The 20,057-nt window shown below is 42.0% G+C and overlaps 1 protein-coding gene across 1 annotated transcript in view; it reads right to left on the bottom strand.

Annotated features, from left to right (window-relative positions):
- LOC149444900 (integrator complex subunit 14-like) overlaps positions 1-19,759 on the bottom strand; it is a gene marked incomplete at its 3' end in the record, with an annotated part of 27,016 nt that extends 7,257 nt beyond the window's left edge. The window contains exons 1-5 of the mRNA XM_089654412.1: positions 19,692-19,759; positions 15,592-15,807; positions 13,100-13,360; positions 9,713-9,820; positions 2,167-2,322 (exon numbers count right to left, since the gene is read on the bottom strand). Coding sequence (XP_089510538.1) covers positions 2,167-2,322; positions 9,713-9,820; positions 13,100-13,321 — 486 coding nt within the window. The remainder of the gene's footprint in view (positions 1-2,166; positions 2,323-9,712; positions 9,821-13,099; positions 13,361-15,591; positions 15,808-19,691) is intronic.
- Positions 19,760-20,057: the final 298 nt, after the last annotated feature.

The raw sequence follows: 20,057 nt of genomic DNA on the forward strand, positions 1-20,057 counted from the left end.
TTTCGGAAAATGAAAAAATTAAAAAAATTATTTTCACTATTTTTTTTTTTACATACTGTCACCAGTGCAGTACAGCGTCATCATATAACTGGCATGGCGGTGAACAGGGACACTGACTGGTGACAGTATGAAAAAAAAAAATATATATATATTTTTTTTTTTATATTTAATTTTTTATTACATTTTTTTTTATTTTTTTTAAGATTTTTTTTTCATATTTTACTATGACCAAAGTAGTACAATGTTACCATAGTAACACTGTACTACTTTGGGGAAGTGATCAGTATTTTTTTTTTTTTTTTTTACACAATTTGCTTATAGCAAAGAATTACTTTGCTATAAGCAAGCATTTAGCTGAATGAAATCGATTCATTCAGCTTTTTTTTTTTTTTTTTTTTTTGTGCTTAGCTGTGATTTGGTCACAGCTAATCACATGCATGTGCATGTGATTAGCTGTGACCATTCACAGCTAGGCACTAGTATACAATGGATGGCATCATGAATGAAGCCATCCATTGTATACAACTGTCATGTGACCTGCTGTGATTGGTCACAGCAGGTCACATGGTACCAGCAACGGGAGCCGGTACTCGGATCTGTCATCGGCCGTGTCCGAGGTGCACGGCCCGTGACAGATCCCGCTGCTGCGCCGCTCTGCATTACCGCAAACGGCGCATGTGCGGGAGCACGCCAAATGGCGTGCACCCGGAATGAAGAGGCACATCTGAAGCCGCCAAACGGCCATTGGCCGGGCGGCTAATGGTTAAAGCCTAACTCCATGGCTGTTTGCACTCCCAGCTGCTCAGCCATTCATGGGAAGCTTTGTATTCCATGAATGAATACAAAGCTTCCTTTGATTGGCTGAAGCAATTGACATCACAATCAGAGGAAGCTTTGTATTCATTCATGGACTACAATTCTTCCCATGAATGGCTTAGCAGCTCTCAGCCAGAAGCTATGTTGTTTTGGGAATGGGATGGAATGGGATACAGGTAATACAGCGCCCCAAGCAAGCAAACCTGCACTGACAGGTTTGCTTGCTTGGGGCGCTGTATTTTTTAATTTTTTTTAGATTTTTATTTTAGACCATCTTGGCGCAAAAGAAATATTGAAAGAGAGACATGTGGAGTTAGGCTTTAACCACTTCCCGTCCGGCTGCTGTATATATATATATATATATATATATATATATATATATATATAAACGGCCGGACAGTGGCAATGCAGGGGCGGGTTGCCGTTCATAAACAGCGCCCGCCATTTTGGCCTGTGTGCACTCCCTGGGAGCGTGCGGCACCGCGATCCATTGCCCGCTGTATCCTCCAAACACAGATCGCTGTACGGGACCTCTGTACGAGGTCCCGATCATGTGATCACTGATTGGTCAATCAGTGATCACATGAAGAGTAGTAGTAAGCAATGATGTCAGAAGATGTCCTAGATTGTAAGCTCGAAAGATCAGGGCCCTCGAACCCCTCGTGTACTGTATTGTTACTGTGTTGTCTCATGGTATGTCCCCCTTGCTACTGTACAGCGCTGAGCATACCCTTTGGCGCTATATAAATACTGTATAATAATAATAAGTGACATCTTGCTTACGTGTGAAATCTGTGAATGATCACAGAGGTCACATGGTACCAGGGCTATTCACAACAGCCTTGTACCATGTGACAAGCTGTGACCAATCACAGCTCACACAGTAGTTCTCAATGGCTGCAAGAATGCAGCCAGAGAGAAGGAGAAATGGTTGCTTTTACAGCCTTTATGGGTGTAAAAGCAATCAGTGTAAAAAAAAAAAAAAAATCTTCATCACCCTCCACAAGTAGTACAGTGTACTGCTAGGGTGACAGTATGTTAAAAAAACAAATATAATAAAATTAAAATGTATAAAAAAGATTTTAAAATTATAATTTTTGGTTATAAAACTAATTTGGGTTATTTTTTTTATACTAAAAAGATAACTGAATAAATTTTGGCCAAGATTTATGAAGAAAGATTATTTATTTGCAAAATTTCAGGTTTTAGCTGGCCTTGGAAAACCACCCCCCCAAAAAACAACAAAAATTGATTGGAAAAAAAATTGACTGGATATATGTAAATGCTTTTATCAAAAGCATGTAGTGCATGAAATCAATCAGCATTAAATATGCAGCACCCCGAGCTCACCTCGTCTAGGTTTGCCATGCACATGATGTAAAGTTTGGAAGGGAATGGAAATGGAAGAGGAAAGCGGTTGCTGTCACTGCGCTGGTTCAGGGTGGATAGAGAATGTTGCAGAGATCCTCTTCCTATGCCCAGACATCCATCTGTGACCAACACAACCTAACCGAAGAAAGACACAGTTTTTTTACTATATCGATCAATGTCTACATTCAGAATATCTAAGCAATATTCACACGTGTCTGTTTCTGTACAGTAAAACCCATGAATTCTACTGCATTAAAATGTATTTAAAAGTAATAATCTCTTTCTTTCCTATGTGCCTAGTTCACATGTAACCGCTGAAGATTAGTCTGTAGATATTAACCCCTTGCCCTCCAGAGGATTCCCCCCCCTTCATGACTAGGCCATTTTTTGAGTTATGGCGTTGCTTTATTTTAACTGACAAATTTACATCCTTTTTTTCCCCACGAATTGATTGTCAGCTCCCAGGATCAGGGCCCTCCTAACCCTCTTGTATTGAACTGTATTGTTGATGTATTGTCTCCCGTTATATTGTAAAGTGTTGAGCAAACTGTTGGAGCTATATAAATCCTGTATAATAATAATAATATAAATCCTGTATAATAATAATAATATAAATCCTGTATAATAATAATAATATAAATCCTGTATAGTAATAATAATATAAATCCTGTATAATAATAATAATAATATAAATCCTGTATAATAATAATAATAATATAAATCCTGTATAATAATAATATAAATCCTGTATAATAATAATAATATAAATCCTGTATAATAATAATAATAATAATAATATAAATCCTGTATAATAATAATAATAATAATATAAATCCTGTATAATAATAATATAAATCCTGTATAATAATATAAATCCTGTATAATAATAATAATAATAATATAAATCCTGTATAATAATAATAATAATATAAATCCTGTATAATAATAATAATAATATAAATCCTGTATAATAATAATAATATAAATCCTGTATAATAATAATAATATAAATCCTGTATAACAATAATAATATAAATCCTGTATAATAATAATATAAATCCTGTATAACAATAATATAAATCCTGTATAATAATAATATAAATCCTGTTTAATAATAATAATATAAATCCTGTTTAATAATAATAATATAAATCCTGTATAATAATAATATAAATCCTGTATAATAATAATAATATAAATCCTGTATAATAATATAAATCCTGTATAATAATAATATAAATCCTGTATAATAATAATAAGTGAGCTTTCTTTCGGTGGTATTTGATCGCCTGTGCATTTTTTATTTTTTGCGCTATAAAGCAAAAAAAAAAAAACACTGACAATTTCAAGAAAAAAAAACAAAACAATATTTTGAACTTTTTGCTATTAAACATGTCCAGTAAAAACATTTTTTTAAAAGTCAAATTATCATAAATTTAGGCCAAAATGTATTCTGCTCCGTGTCTTTGCTAAAAAAAAATCCCAATACGCGTAAGTTAATTGGTTTACGTGAGTTATAGCATTTAAAAATGGCGGTATAAATAATGCGTTTTTTCTACTAGTAATGGCAGCGATCAGCGACTATTAGCGGGACTGCAGCGGACATCCTGACACTGGGAGGGGGGGGGACTAACTTTGTGTCACTGATATCCCCAGTGACATCAATACGGTGATCAGTGCTTAAAAAAAAGTATTGACACTGTACTAATGGCACTGGGCAGGAAGAGGTTAATGTGAGGAGCGATCAAAGGGTTAACTGTGTGCTGGGTGTGTTTTACTAGGGATGGGGGGGCGTGTTCTTCACTGTAAGCACACTGAATGGGATGGCTGTACTGTGCACAGCCATTCCAAGCAGTGTGCTCAAGCTGACAGGGAAGAAGATTGTTTGTAAATAATACAATCTTCCTCCCAGTCGGAGATGCTCGGTAATCACCAGGCGCCGGCGGGTAATTACCAGCCAGGACCCAGTGATTGACATCCGAGGCCGCGAATGGTGGCGCGGGTAGGGCGCGAGCGCCCCCCTACCCTGAAATGCAGAATGACGTATATATACACACACGTGATCCCTGTAGCAGTATATCTGCTATAGGGCGGTCCTTAAGCGGTAAAAAGGAATTCTCTATTAGGAAAAGAAGAAAGGGATTGTGTAACACATGTACTGTGGGAGATCCCAGGCTCCGCCCAGCCACTGTTTAAAGTGGTTCCAACACTCCAGTCACATGATCCGACTTGTTATTCTGACTTGAGGTACGACTTGCAAGACACAGATGTCTATGCAAGTCGCACCTAAAGAAGTGGCTCCGACCAAGTCAGAATCGCACTGATACGACCACTGTAACTGCAGATAATAGGGTGCGACTTGCAAGTTGCATGACATGGCAAATCGCATGCCAAGTCACACAGGGTATGACCGAAGTCTAAAGGCTGAAGGTTTTTTTTTTTTACCATAATGCATTTTCTGCATTAAAAGGTAAAAAACATTCTGCAAGCAGCTCCAACCCACCCCCCCATATTTACTAGTGGTGCCCCAAAATGCAAATTCTGGACCGAAACCAAAAATTCAGGGTGCATTTTGCCAAAAACTGAAGCTGAAAAGACAGATTTTGTAAAAAAGAAAAAAAGTGTTTATAAATATAAATATACAGTTGTGTTCAAAATAATAGCCGTCAGACATCACTAACCGGATCAATCACTGTTTTTGGTGGAAATGATATTTCTACATGGCAAATAATTTCCTAGCAGGTGTAGTAGAGTAATAGAAATCCAACAGACCCAACAGTCATGACATGCATGCTGCTGATTCTGTGTCATTGAATCACTCATTGAGAGGGGCGTGTTCAAAATAATAGCAGTGTGGAGTTCTATTAGTGAGGTCATTCATTCTTTGAAAAACAGGTGGCAATTATTGCCCTTATTTAAGGAAGGAAGGCAGCAAATGTTGTACATGCCGGTTACAGTGCATTTCTCTCTGAAATTCTGAGGAAAATGGGTCGTTCCAGACATTGTTCAGAAGAACAGCGTACCTTGATTAAAAAGTTGATTGGAGAGGGGAAAACATATAAAGAAGTGCAGAAAATGATCGGCTGCTCAGCTAAAATGATCGCAAATGCTTTAAAATGGCAACCAAAACCTGAAAGACGTGGAAGAAAGCGAAAAACTACCATGCGAATAGATAGAATAGCCAAAATGGCGCGGACTCAGCCAACAATCAGCTCCAGGAAGATGAAAGAAGGTGTGACGTTCCCTGTGAGGACTGTTACAATTAGAAGACGCCTATGTGAAGCCAAGCTATCTGCAAGAAGTCCCCACAAAGTCCCACTGTTGGGAAAAAGACGTGTGCTGAAGAGGTTACAATTTGCCAAAGAGCACATTGACTGGCCTAGAGAGAAATGGCGCAACATTTTGTGGACTGATGAAAGTAAGATTGTTCTTTTTGGGTCTAGTGGGCGGAGACAGTTTGTCAGACGACCCCCAAACACTGAATTCAAGCCACAGTACACTGTGAAGACAGTGAAGCATGGTGGTGCAAGCATCATGATATGGGTATGTTTCTCATACTACGGTGTTGGGCCTATTTATCGCATACCAGGGATCATGGATCAGTTTGAATACATCAGAATACTTGAAGAGGTCATGCTGCCTTATGCTGAAGAGGAAATGCCCTTGAAATGGGTGTTCCAACAAGAGAACGACCCCAAACACACCAGTAAATGTGCAACATCTTGGTTCCAGACCAACAAGATGGACGTTATGGAGTGGCCAGCCCAATCCCTGGATCTTAATCCAATAGAAAACTTGTGGGGTGACATCAAAAATGCCGTTTCTGAGGCAAAACCAAGAAATAGAGAAGAACTGTGGAATGTGGTCCAATCATCCTGGGCTGGAATACCTGATCACAGGGGCCAGAAGTTGGGTGACTCCATGCAACACAGATGTACAGCAGTTCTCAGAAACAGTGCGACTACAACCAAATATTCATGAAGTCATTCAAAGGAAAGAAAAATCTTCAAACATTTCTCAGTTTATATAGTGAATGTTTGAGTTTGTAAAGAAGAATACAAACACTGCGATTTCTTTGAACCATCTAATATTCACTTTTCTTCCATTTTTTTAGAGGAACAACACAAATTTGATGTATTTTTCTTCATGTTGTGATTTGGAATATAATGTGTTGTGTTCCCAATGCATTTGTGTGGATGGAAATAAAAGATAGATAGATAGATAGATAGATAGAGAGAGATAGTATTATGTTCAACTTTTTAAATTAATATCATGAATTTAAAATGAATATGAATTTTCAGCACCTTTTCAGCCAACTGCATTAAAACAAAAAAAAAACACACCAAAAAAAGCATCCCTTTAAATTCAATGTATTTCTTCACAATGGTCTGTTGCGCTTCCCTTGTGGTGTTAGAAATCCTGCTTGCTCCTTCCTACTTTTTTGTATGAGAAACAATGATCTTGATCCATTGTCTCTACCCTCCCTCCCTGGGACAAATCCTACTTGATCTACATCTACAGTATTCATTCCGGCATTAGGTCTTTTAGTCTATTTGCCAAAACTTTTGCATATAGATTAGTATCTGTATTTAATAGGGAAATCGGTCTATAACTTAAATAGTGTTTGTCATATTTGCCTTTCTTATGTATGAGTACCACATGAGCTTGTAGGGATTCCCATCTCATTTTCATCTCTCCTCCCAATGCATTCATATACAGGTGAAACTCGAAAAATTAGAATCTGGTGCAAAAGTTCATTTATTTCAGTGCAGCAACTTAAAAGGTGAAACTAATATATGAGACTCATTACATGCAAAGCAAGATAGTTCAAGCCGTGATTTGTCATCATTGGGATGATTATGGCTTACAGCTCATGAAAACCCCAAATCCACAATCTCAGAAAATGAGAATATTACATGCAATCAATAAAACAAGGATTGTACATAGAACAATATCGGACCTCTGAAAAGTAGAAGCATGCATATGTACGCAGTACTTGGTTTGGGCCCCTTTTGCAGCAATTACTGCCTCAATGCGGCGTGGCATGGAAGCTATCAGCCTGTGGCACTGCTGAGGTGTTATGGAAGACCAGGATGCTTCAATAGCGGCCTTCAGCTCTTCTGCATTGTTCGGTCTCATGTCTCTCATCTTTGTCTTTCAGCGAGTTTGCTGGCCAATCAAGCACAGTAATCCCACGGTCATTGAACCAGGTTTTGGTGCTTTTGGCAGTGTGGGCGGTGCCAAGTCCTGCTGGAAAATGAAGTCAGCATCCCCATAAAGCTGGTCTGCGGAAGGAAGCAGGAAGTGCTCCAAAATCTCCTGGTAGACGGCTGCGTTAACCCTGGACTTAATGAAGCACAGTGGACCAACACCAGCAGATGACATGGCTCCCCAAATCAACACAGACTGGAAACTTCACACTGGACTTCAAGCATCTTGCAGTGTGTGCCTCTCCATTCTTCCTCCATACTCTGGGTCCTTGGGCCTCTCCATTCTTCCTCCATACTCGGGGTCCTTGGGCCTCTCCATTCTTCCTCCATACTCGGGGTCCTTGGGCCTCTCCATTCTTCCTCCATACTCGGGGTCCTTGGGCCTCTCCATTCTTCCTCCATACTCGGGGTCCTTGGTTTCCAAATGAGATGCAAAACTTGCTCTCATCAGAAAAGAGGACTTTGGACCACTGAGTAATAGACCGGGTTTGTTTTTCTTTAGCCCAGGAAAGTCACTTCTGACGTTGTTTGTTGTTCAGGAGCGGCTTGACAAGAGGAATACGACATTTGAAGCCCATGTCCAGCATCCGTCTGTGTGTGGTGGCTCTTGATGCACTGACTCCAGCCTCAGTCCACTCCTTGTGAAAGTCCACAACACTTTTGAATGGCCTTTTCCTGACAATCCTCTCCAGGCTGCGGTCATCCCTGCTGCTTGTGCACCTTTTTCTTCCACACTTTTCCCTTCCACATAACTTTCTATTAATGTGCTTTGATACAGCACTTTGGGAACATCCAACTTCTTTTGCAATTACCTTTTGAGGCTTTCCCTCCTTATGGAGGGTGTCAATGATGGTGTCAGGTCAGCAGTCTTTCCCATGATTGTGATTCCTACTGAACCAGACGGAGAGACCATTTAAAGGCTCAGGAACCCTTTGCAGGTGTTATGGCTTAATTAGCTGATTAGAGTGGGACACTTTGAGCCGAGAATATTGCACCTTTTCACAATATTTTCATTTTCTCCGATTGTGGATTTGGGGTTTTCATGAGCTGTAAGCCATAATCAACACAATTATGACAAATCACGGCTTGAACTATCTAGCTTTGCATGTAATGAGTCTACCTCATAGATTAGATTCACTTTTTAGGTTGCATTACTGAAATAACTGAACTTTTGCACTATATTCTAATTTTTTGAGTTTCACCTGTATGTCCTCAATTTGGGTAGTAATATTTCTTCATATTTTTTATAGTATATCACCGTATATCCATCGGGTCATAAACTTTTCCCAGCAGTACTTTTTAATACTAGATGTATTTCTTCCTGAGTTATTGGTATTTCAAGGGATTTTAATTGTTCTTCACTTAATTTTGGCAAACTTGCCTTTTTTATATATGCCTGTCTTCTTTCTGTGTTTTTTTTTTTTTACTTCCTCCTCTCCTATGGTACCAGGAGGCTCAATATTATATAGCTTATTATAGTATTCTTTAAACACTTTTACTATATCTTTAGTTGAATACACTAATTCTCCTTTATTATCTCTTTTCTCTATACGATTCCTAGATTTTTTCTTCCTCTGAGCCCTCATTAAATACTTTCCTGGTCTATCATCCCATCTATATCTCTCAAATGTCATTCTGTTATACACTCTCCTCTTAACTTCTTCCAGGAAATTATTTAATTCTTCTCTTTTATATATTATCTTCTGCATAATCTCTTTTGTTACTATATGTTTATGTATCTGCTCTAGATCACAGAGTTCACCCAGAAGCGTGTTTATTTTATCTCTTCTTTCCCTCTTCTTCTTTGCTCCTATGGCCGTTAAGATTTCCTGACACCAAGAGAAAAAAAAAAGGTGACGGGCGGGATCCCTAGCCGATTGATAAACTAAGCTCTGTTGCTGTGTGGAGAGGAGTTTGCCCCTGTCTTCCAATCAGCTTTCAGAGCTCTCCTGAGTTCTGCAGTGTGTAACTTCAGCTCTCTGCCCCCTTTTTTCTGAACTTTCAGACAAGATATAAATATTGGACTTTGAACGGATGTACAGAGATGAGTGCAGATAAACATATACACCTTGTAGGAGGATTTGTTTAATCTCTGTGTACCACCTGAGGCCAGTCACTTCACTGGTTTACAACCTTTTTAAATCCACAGCAAGAATGACTGCACTAGACACAGAGAACAGAGCATTTAATTCATTCTCACGGTTTCATTCGCTACGTTGAAATGGTATCTTAAGGATCTTTAAAAGAAATGTACTTAGAAATGGAGAAGGTGACATAGGCAGATCACACGGTGGGGGACGGTACCATTAACTTACCTGGCAAGGAACAATTGCCCCCCATTCCTGTTGGACCACATTGGACACTCCTTGAAGAGCAGACTCTAAGCAGGTCTTGTCATAATCATCCATATTACTCAGTGCTTCCTGGGAGATAAAAAAATAAAAACAATTTCAATCCCAACTGCAGCCAAAACCTTTTATTTATTGTTTTGGGGGGGGGGGGGGGGAGATACTGAAGAGTTAAAGTGACTGTGAAGCTTTTTTAAAAAAAAAAAAAAAAAAATGTTATACTTATCAGCTCTGTGTAATGGTTTGCATGCAGCAGCCCCAACCCTCCTCTTCTAGGGTTCTGGGGTCCCCCCTTGGCGCTGTTCGCTTCCCCCCGGCAAGTGCCCCTTTAGCAAACCGCTTGTTATGGGAACACCCATGTGTGCTTGCTCCCGAGTCCTGCTGTAAGACACACAGACCTTGGCTCGGCCCTGCTCCCTCCATACTGACTGTGTTTGACAGCTGTAGAGAGTGCTGCTGTGTCTGAGCCAATGAGGAGAGAGAGCTGCAAGAGCCTCAACTCTCATGCACATCACTGGATCAAGATTGGGTTCAAGCGAGTATAAGGTGGGGCTGGGGGGGGGGGATTGCTGCACACCTTAATGGAGAGAATACATTAAGGCACAAAATCTTCAGACTTTAGGATCACTTTAAAGCCAATCTCTAGGTATACTTTCACTTTAAATAGTTTCTTTGGGTGAAGTTGGCCCAAACAAATTATTTTCTTTAGGGATGCACCGAACGTTCGGTGGCCGAAACGTTTTAACCAAAAACACCCCTTTCGGCCGCCGGCTGATATGAAAAAAGCACCGATACAGGTGCCGAAAACCCCGCCGTCGCCCCTCAGTTTCTCAGGTAAGGCTGAGAACTACCATCGATCCCAACGCTGGGCATAGAGATGAGTAAAGGAAAGATGGCTGCCACACATCTCTATGCCCTTGGAGGACCGGAGCGATGTCACTTCCCATTCCGGCCATTTTTTTTTTTTTTTTTTTTAAAAGCTCTAGATCAATGCTTTTTTTTATCCCATGCTTTACATTGCAGAGGAGAGATGTGGGGTCTTATTGACCCCATATCTCTCCATAAAGAGGACCTGTCACTAATTATTTCTATCACAAGGGATGCATGCATTTCTTGTTATAAGAATAAAAAAGTGATTACAATTTTTTTTAAAAAGGGACGGTGCAAAAAAAACCAAAACATTGAATAATTAAAAAAAAAAATTTAAAGTGCCCCCATCCCCCCGTGCTCGCACGTAGTGGTAAACACATACGTAGGCCATGCCCACACATGTAAATGGTGTTCAAAACCACACACGTGAGGTATCGCCACGAACGTCAGAGCGAGAGCAATAATTCTCACACTAGACCTCCTCTGTAACTTTACACTGCTAACCTGTAGAAATTTGTAAAGCATCACCCATGGAGATTTTTAAGTACCGCAGTTTCACACCAATGCACGAGCATGCGCAATTTTAAAGCGTGACATGTTGGGTATCTATTTACTCGCCGTAACATCCTCTTTCATATTTTACAAACAAATTGGGGTATATATTGTTTTTTTTATTATCAAAGTGTATTTTTTCCCAAAAAATATATATTCAATTTTAAAAACTGCGCACTTTGGTTTTTGTCCAAGTGCATTTTGAAATTTCGGGTTTCGGCACCAGAATTTTAATTTCAATGCACCTCTAATTTTCTTTACTAACTGATGCGATTGCTGTCAGCGTTGTATAAACTGTGCATAGCATCAGCTACTTACAGTAGACAGCACTGTGGTCCAGCAGCGGTACGGGGCTTCCTGTCTGCTGCCGGAGCAAAATTAGGTCGGGCAATGAATACAAGGCTCTTATTGGCTGAGTTGGGGATCATGAAGACACCAGAGGAAGCCTTATATTCAATCATAAAAATGTAAGGCTTCTTGTGAATGGCTGAGCAGTGCACAGTGCGCCTCAAGTTTATTTCTGATCACTGACGGAACACAGCGCTGTATGCTGTATGCAGCTGATGCTATATACAGTGCTGACACCAGCACCATCTGTTAGTAAAGGAAATGGATTGTTTGGGCCAGCTTGGCCCGAAAAAACCAATGGGCAGTAAAGTGGCTAATTGGTTAGCACTTCCGCCTGGCAGTACTAGGGTTGCTGGTTCGAATCCCAACCACGGCACCACCTGTCAGGAGTTTGCGTGTTCTCCATGTGCCTGCGTGGGTTTCCTCCAGGTACTCTGGTTTCCTCCCACCCTCCAAAGACATGCTGGTAGGTTAACTGGCTCCTGTCTAAATTGTCCCTAGTATGTGTATGTATGAATGTGAGTTAGGGACCTTAGATTGTACACCCCTTGAGGGTTAGGGACTGATGTGAATGCACAATATATATGTAAAGTGCTGCCTAAATTGACAGCGCTATATAAGTACCTGAAATAAAGTGAAAACAAACCTCTCAGCATTTTAGAGCCAACTGTGTCCCCAGTGGAAGTTTTTTTTTTCTGCATCCTTTGATGGGAGTTGCCAGAGAAAAAGTGTGGGAAAATCTCACCACTTTTTGTGTATTTGATGAGAGCGGGGGGAGGGGGGTTGAACAGAACAGGAAGCGAGAGGACCCCCTCTTCCCAATAGGGACACAGACAGCAATAAACTACCAGCGCACACTCACTATGCAAAGCAAATTTTCACCTCCCATGAGAGTTTTTAGTTACCTTAAAAAAGAAATCCGGGCAAAATTTTTATTTCCCCATGCATTGCGGCTGTGCTCACACTAATGGAATAAATGCTCGTTTTTGTCTATGGGCTCAGAATGCAAAGATATATTTACCTCCTCAGGAACTCTCTACCCCAATTTATCAGACTATCGCCTACTCGGCTCACTTTTAGGCGATCTCTGAAAACCTCTCTCTTCAGGGAAGCCTATCCTGCCCTCAGCCAATACTGGAATCTTCTACTCTTCCTACCAGTCCATCCCCCACAGTTATTACCTTTTGTACCACTAGCCCCTCCCTCCTAGATTGTAAGCTCCCAGGATCAGGGCCCTCCTATCCCTCTTGTATTGAACTGTATTGTTGCTGTATTGTCTCCCGTTATATTGTAAAGCGCTGAGCAAACTGTTGGCGCCATAAATCCTGTATAATAATAATACCTAATCCACCACTCTCACCCCCCTGCAAGCTGGCGGTCTTGTGATGCTGTTCCTGATGTCATCACGCTTACAGACCAGCTCTGGAGGAGCAGGAACAGTCCACTACTGGACGCGGGGGAGCATGGGTTTCCGGAGGATCAGAGGAATGGGCAAGTATAGCTTTTCCCTGAGCCCCTGGACAAAATGAGCACTTGGCTTCAGCTGATAGGCATCCCCGCATCTCAGTTCCCTGTCTGGTATACCTGCAGTGTGTTGTAATCCCTGGTGAAAGGAACCATCAATTCCCACAATGATGAGAAGACAACCAAGGCTGTGAATTCCAGCTTGTAGTTGGTGGCCATGTGTTCAAAGAGCATGGTGAGTCCATGTGCTGCCAGGTGCTTGCGCTGGAACTCTTCTGTCCCGTCCACTGGCACGGGCCTGGTCATGGAGAGAGACACGTCCATCACCACCACCGTAGGCATGGTGCCTCAGGAGACTTCCTGGCAATCTGAGAAGAAAACCTGCAACATACAAGACAGACAGGGATCAGTTACCTTCAATGTTCAATGATTGGCCAATGGCCGTTTGGCGGCTTCAAATGTGTCTCTGCATTCTGGGTGCACGCCATTTGGCGTGCTCCCGCACATGCGCAGTTTGCGCTAATGCAGAGCGGCGCAGCAGTGCGATCTGTCACCGGCCGTGCACCTCGGACACGGCCGATGACAGATCTGAGTACCGGCTCCCATTGCTGGTACCATGTGACCTGCTGTGACCAATCACAGCAGGTCACATGACAGTTGTATACAATGGATGGCTTCATTCATGATGCCATCCATTGTATACTAGTGCCTAGCTGTGAATGGTCACAGCTAATCACATGCACATGTCATGTGATTAGCTGTGACCAAATCACAGCTAAGCACAGAAAAAAAAAAAAAAGCTGAATGAATCAATTTCATTCAGGTAAATGCTTGCTTATAGCAAAGTAATTCTTTGCTATAAGCAAATTGTGTACAAAAAAAAAAAAAAAAATACTGATCACTTCCCCAAAGTAGTACAATGTTACTATGGTAACATTGTACTACTTTGGTCATAGTAAAATATGAAAAAAAAATCTTAAAAAAAATAAAAAAAAATGTAATAAAAAATTTAATATAATAAAAAAATAAAAAAAAAAATAAAAAAATATATATATATATTTTTTTTCATACTGTCACCAGTCAGTGTCCCTGTTAACCGCCATGCCAGTTATATGATGACGCTGTACTGCACTGGTGACAGTATGTAAAAAAAAAAAATAGTGAAAATAATTCTTTTAATTTTTTCATTTTCCGAAAAATTATGACAAAAAAATACAACTTCAAAAAACTCGCCATGCCTATTATGAAGTATGTTGGACTGTCTACTCTGCAAAAAGGGGTCATTTGGGGGGATATCTGTACTGTTCTGACATTCTTGGACCTCAAGAAATTAGATTGGCTGTCAGTACTTCAGGATTGATCAATATTCAGATCTATACCATAGTTTGTGAACTCTATAACTTTCCTACAAACTAAATAATACATCCTAATTTGGGTTATTTTCACCAAAGACATGTAGCAGAATACATCTCGGCCTAAATTTATGAAGAACAATTATTTATTTGTAAACTTTTATAACAGAAACAAAGAAAAATGTGTTTTTTTTTCAAAATGTTTGGTTTTTTTTTTGTTAATTTAGCAAAAAATAAAAACCCCAGAGGTGATTAAATACCACCAAAAGAAAGCTCTAGTTGTGTGAAGAAAATGATAAAATTTTAGTTTGGGTACAGTGTTGTATGACCGCGCAATTGTCATTCAAAGTGTGAGAGCGCTGAAACCTGAAAACTGGCCTGGGCAGGAAGGTGTAAAATTGCACGGTATTGAAACGGTTAAAGTGGATGTAAACAGTAACCGATGTTATGGTTGCATATCAGAAGACAACTGTCATTTTTGTTAGTTCATAAGAGTTATTAGCACTGAAATCAGCATAAAAGGAACAATAATCAATGCCGACATATACATACACCTACGTTGTACACATGCAATCAAAGGAATAGATAAGACAAGGTCTCTGTCATGCAGCATACATTGAAGGAATACATTACATGGACAATTATCTAGTTTTGGAGTTGCTGAAGACACATGAAATGAGAGATCCAATGCCAGACTGTTCACAGGACTAAGTGCAAAAAGATATACCAAAGTCCATCAAACTAGAGTAAAATTGGTTGAGAAGTCAAAAAACCTAAACCCCAAGGGGTCCATGCATGAAAAGTTGGTTGAACAAACAGAATATGGCAAATTTTGTTGGAGCTACTGCAGCTGTGCTCTCTGTCAGTGATTGCCGCTAATTGGCGGGACACAGGCAGTAACCACCGGCTGTGACCCCGGCGACTGACATCCACAGCCGTGATCGACGGGACAGGTAGGGCGGAGGCGCACCTCGCGCGCGCCCCCTACCTGTTATGCAAACACACGATTTAAAATGTGGTTGTGCCGCCCTGCTGCCGTATTTCTACAGTGGCTGGGCGGCATGTGGTTAAAGTGCATTTTTGAAGAGTAGCAGTGTGAAAGGGCCCTAAGGGGGTTAAAAAATAAACAAATAAAAGGGGTGGGGTGAATTGAAGTTTTTTTTTTGTTGTTTCTCTCTAGATCTGTGTTAACAGAGCACCTTCATTTTTGATTTGTCTTTTTTTCTAATTTTGCTCCAAAATGTTTTTTTTTTTTTTAACCTTTTTACAGATGACCAACGCTGTGTCGGTTTCCGTGTCGTTTCCAGTCGGGCGGCATGCGCGGTTTTACATCACACATCGATTACAGTGAAACCGGATGTCCATCTGAAAGCTGGAAGGTGGAGCAGCACTGCAGTTCACAGATGAGGCTCTCTTTGTCTGTAACAGCTCTGTGCACACACAGTGTAGTCCCGTGAGGGCGGATTCAGAAAGATCCTGGAAGGCAAGGAGACAAGTTTGGTATTTAACTACTTGCCAACCGCAGATAGCCGAATGACGGCTACACTGTGGCTGGCCAGTTCTGGGAGGGCGTCATATGACGTCCTCCCAGAACACGCTCTCCTGCGTTCCCCCCGGGGGCATGCACCCGGCGATCTCCATGACCGCTGTGTCCTACGGACACAACTGATCACGTGATGTGGTAAAAGGCCAATCATAGCGGCCTTTTACCACATGATCAGCCGTGTCCAATGACACGCTGATCACCAGGAAATGCAATTGCCGGTTCTCGGCTGCACTTTCCTTGCGCTGTCAGAGCGTGAGGAAAGTACTGCCGAGAACCAGCAGTTGTCAGAGCAGGGATCGGCACCGATCATCAGTGCCCTGATGATCAGTGCCCAGCAGTGCCACCCACCAGTTCCGCCCACCTGTGCCCAGCAGTGCACCCACCTGTGCCACCCAGAAGTGCCACCTACCTGTGCCCACCAGTGCCACCCACCTGTGCCCACCAGTGCTGCCAGTCAGTGCCCAGCAGTTGTGCCAGTCAGTGCCCAGCAGTTGCACCAGTCAATGCCTAGCAGTGCCACCAGTCAGTGCCCAGCAGTGATGCCAGTCAGTGCCACCTATCAGTGCTGTCTATCAGTACCCATCATCAGTGCCACCTATCAGTGCTATCAGTACCCATCATCAGTGCCGCCTATCAGTGCTACCTCATTAGTGCTGCCTATCAGTGCCCTTCAGTGCTGCCTATCAGTGCCCACCAGTGTAGCCTATCAGTGCTGCCTCATCAACACACATCAGTGAAGGAGAAAAATTACCTGTTTGAAAAATTTTATAATAGAAACAAAGAAACTTTTTTTTTTTCAAATACTTTGCAATTTTTTTGTTTATAGCGCAAAAAGTAAAGTTCCCAGCGGTGATTTAATACCATCAAAAGAAAGCTCTATTTGTGAGAAAAAAAAATTATAAATATTTCATATGGGTACAATCTTGCATGACCGTGCAATTGTCATTCAAAGTGTGACAGCGCTGAAAGCTGAAAATTGGCCTGGACAGGAAGGGGGTATAAGTGCCCGGTAGGCAGGGGTTAAAGAGAAAAAAAAAAATATTCCCTTTACCATCAGTCCAATGACACCCCATGCGTCTAGAAAATGTGTGTGTGTTCACAGCTGCCAAAATGCATGGTACTGCAGCACCATGCGGTTTGCTGCGGCCCGATTTTAACCATTTGCGGACCAGAGATGTACCAATATGTTGCTGGACTTCCAGTGGTTATACCAGGATGAAGCTGCAGGCATCATTCCAGGATCGTTTTTTGCGGCCAACGGTCAGCTCTCCTGTAAAAGCAGGGGTGGGCAACTGTGGCCCTCCAGCTGTTGAACTACAAGTCCCATCATGCCTCTGCCTTTGGGAGTCATGCTTGTAACTGTCAGTTTTGCAATGCCTCATGGGACTTGTAGTTCTACAACAGCTGGAGGGCCACAGTTGCCCACCCCTGCTGTAAAAGCAATCCTAGCAGCTAATTAGCCACTGGATTTCATTTCCAAGCCACAGGAGGTGATGTCCCCTCCTGCGGCTCTCACAGACCCTTTTGTCCCACTGGGAGACCCGAGTGTTCAGCCAGCTAACCATACAGCTGATTGGATACCAGAATGCCTCTCTATGGTCTAAGGCTAGGTTCACACCCATACAGTTTGCGTTTGACCTGTTTCTGAGTTGCGTTTTGCAGGGTTTTTTTTCCTTGTTGCTAGTCAGATTTAAAATGCAAAAATAAACTACATGCTTTTCTGCAGCGTTTCCATTGAAGTCTATAGAACCAAAAACGCAACTTTTTGCATTGAAAAAAGTCCTTGACCCTTTCCAGAAAACGCACCTGGTGAAAACGCGCAGATGTGACTATTTCATCTACTTACACAAACTATGGGACACTGTTCCCCCACTGACACTAACAATGGGGCACCATTTCTCCCACTGACACTAACAACGGGGCACCATTCCTCCCACAATGCGGCACCATTCCTCCCACTGACACTAACAACGGGGCACCATTCCTCCCACAATGCGGCACCATTCCTACCACTGACACCAACAACGGGGCACCATTCCTCCCACAATGCGGCACCATTCCTCCCACTGACACCAACAACGGGGCACCATTCCTCCCACTGACACCAACAACAGGCACCATTCCTCCCACTGACACCAACAACGGGCACCATTCCTCCCACAATGCGGCACCATTCCTCCCACTGACACCAACAACGGGCACCATTCCTCCTACAATGCGGCACCATTCCTCCCACTGACACCAACAACGGGCACCATTCCTCCCACTGTCACCAACAACGGGCACCATTCCTCCCACAATGCGGCACCATTCCTCCCACTGACACCAACAACGGGCACGATTCCTCCCACTGACACCAACAACGGGGCACCATTCCTCCCACAATGCGGCACCATTCCTCCCACTGACACCAACAACGGGGCACCATTCCTCCCACAATGCGGCACCATTCCTTCCACTGACACCAACAACGGGGCACCATTCCTCCCACTGACACCAACAACGGGCACCATTCCTCCCACAATGCGGCACCATTCCTCCCACTGTCACCAACAACAGGGCACCATTCCTTCCACTGACACCAACAATGGGGCACCATTCCTCCCACTGTCACCAACAACGGGGCACCATTCCTCCCACTGTCACCAACAACGGGGCACCATTCCTCCCACTGACGCCAACAACGGGGCACCATTCCTCCCACTGACACCAACAATGGGGCGAATCAGTGATCACATGAATAGTAGTAAGCAAGATGTCACTTCTGACATCATTGCTTTCTACGTGTGAAATCTGTGAATGATCACAGAGATCACATGGTACAGGGCTATTCACAACAGCCTTGTACCATGTGACAAGCTATGACCAATCACAGCTCTCACAGTATTTCTCAATGGCTGCAAGAATGCAGACAGAGAGAAAGAGAAATGATTGCTTTTACAGCCTTTATGGGTGTAAAAGCAATCAGTGTAGAAAGAAAAAAAAAAATCTTCATCACCCCCCGCAAGTAGTACAGTGTCACCATGGTGACACTATACTGCTAGGGTGACAGTATGTTAAAAAAAAACATAAATAAAATAAAAATTTAAAAACATTTTTGAAAAATTATAATTTTTGGTTATAAACTAATTTGGGTTATTTTTTTTTACTAAAAAAGATAACTGAATACATTTTGGCCAAGACTTATGAAGAAAGATTTGCGAAATTTTATAAGAAAAAAGAACTTTTTTTCAAACTTTTTAGACTTTTTCATTTATATAGAAAGAAAAAAAAAAAAGTGGTGCAGGAAAAGCACGTTTTTGTGCTCTATTCCCCCCCAGCACAGGAACGCGCCGCCCTCATTAGATGCGTGTGGGTACCATTAACTGCTAACGGCATCCCAGACATATCTAAAAAACACTTTTGCGCCACTACTGCGGTTATCACCTACTGGATTTATTTTTGCGTGTTCCCACACATTCGGCAGACCATTGAAATAAACAGGCTGATCAAAACAAAAACCAAACAAAAAACACACAATGATGCGCAGGAACGCACAAAATCACGCACGTCCTGGGGTGAACCGGCCCTGAAGGAGCCCCACTAATACGTTTCGTCTTTAGTTATACTTTAACTAGAAGATATATAAAAGTAAAACACAGACTGGCTGCCCTCTTTCAGGCTGAAAACCCCTCCCCCTCCAACCTCGGAGCCACATGGAGTCTGCACACCAGAAGAAGGCTGGTGAACTATCACTCCCAGCATGCCTCCGCCTGCTACAGCCCCCCTCAACACCATAACACCCCGACCTGTTCCCGAATACAGCCCCACTCACCTCCCCTCCCCCAATGATCGACTATACACAACCCGGACAGCTTTCTACAGCTCACCAGCATCTGTGCAACACTAACAGCGTCCCCCCGGCAACATACACAGAGCTACAAGGTTCCGGGAGAGATTGGATCCGCCCCCTGCACTGAGCATGTGCAAAGCTTAATATTTCCCCCCCCCATCTGTGACAGAAATTGTATAACAAAAGTTGAAAGTGCCCCCCAAAGTATGTGGTTTGCCCTTTCCTACCCACTTTACTAAGTACTATCTATCTATATATACAGATATATATAACTATATATATATATATATATATATAGATATAGATATGTATATCTATATATATATAGATATACACACAATATATCCC

This window comes from Staurois parvus, unplaced genomic scaffold (assembly GCF_062004578.1).
Source record: "Staurois parvus isolate SC_StPar_1 unplaced genomic scaffold, SC_StPar_1.0 ptg000765l, whole genome shotgun sequence".
Lineage (NCBI taxonomy): Eukaryota > Metazoa > Chordata > Amphibia > Anura > Ranidae > Staurois > Staurois parvus.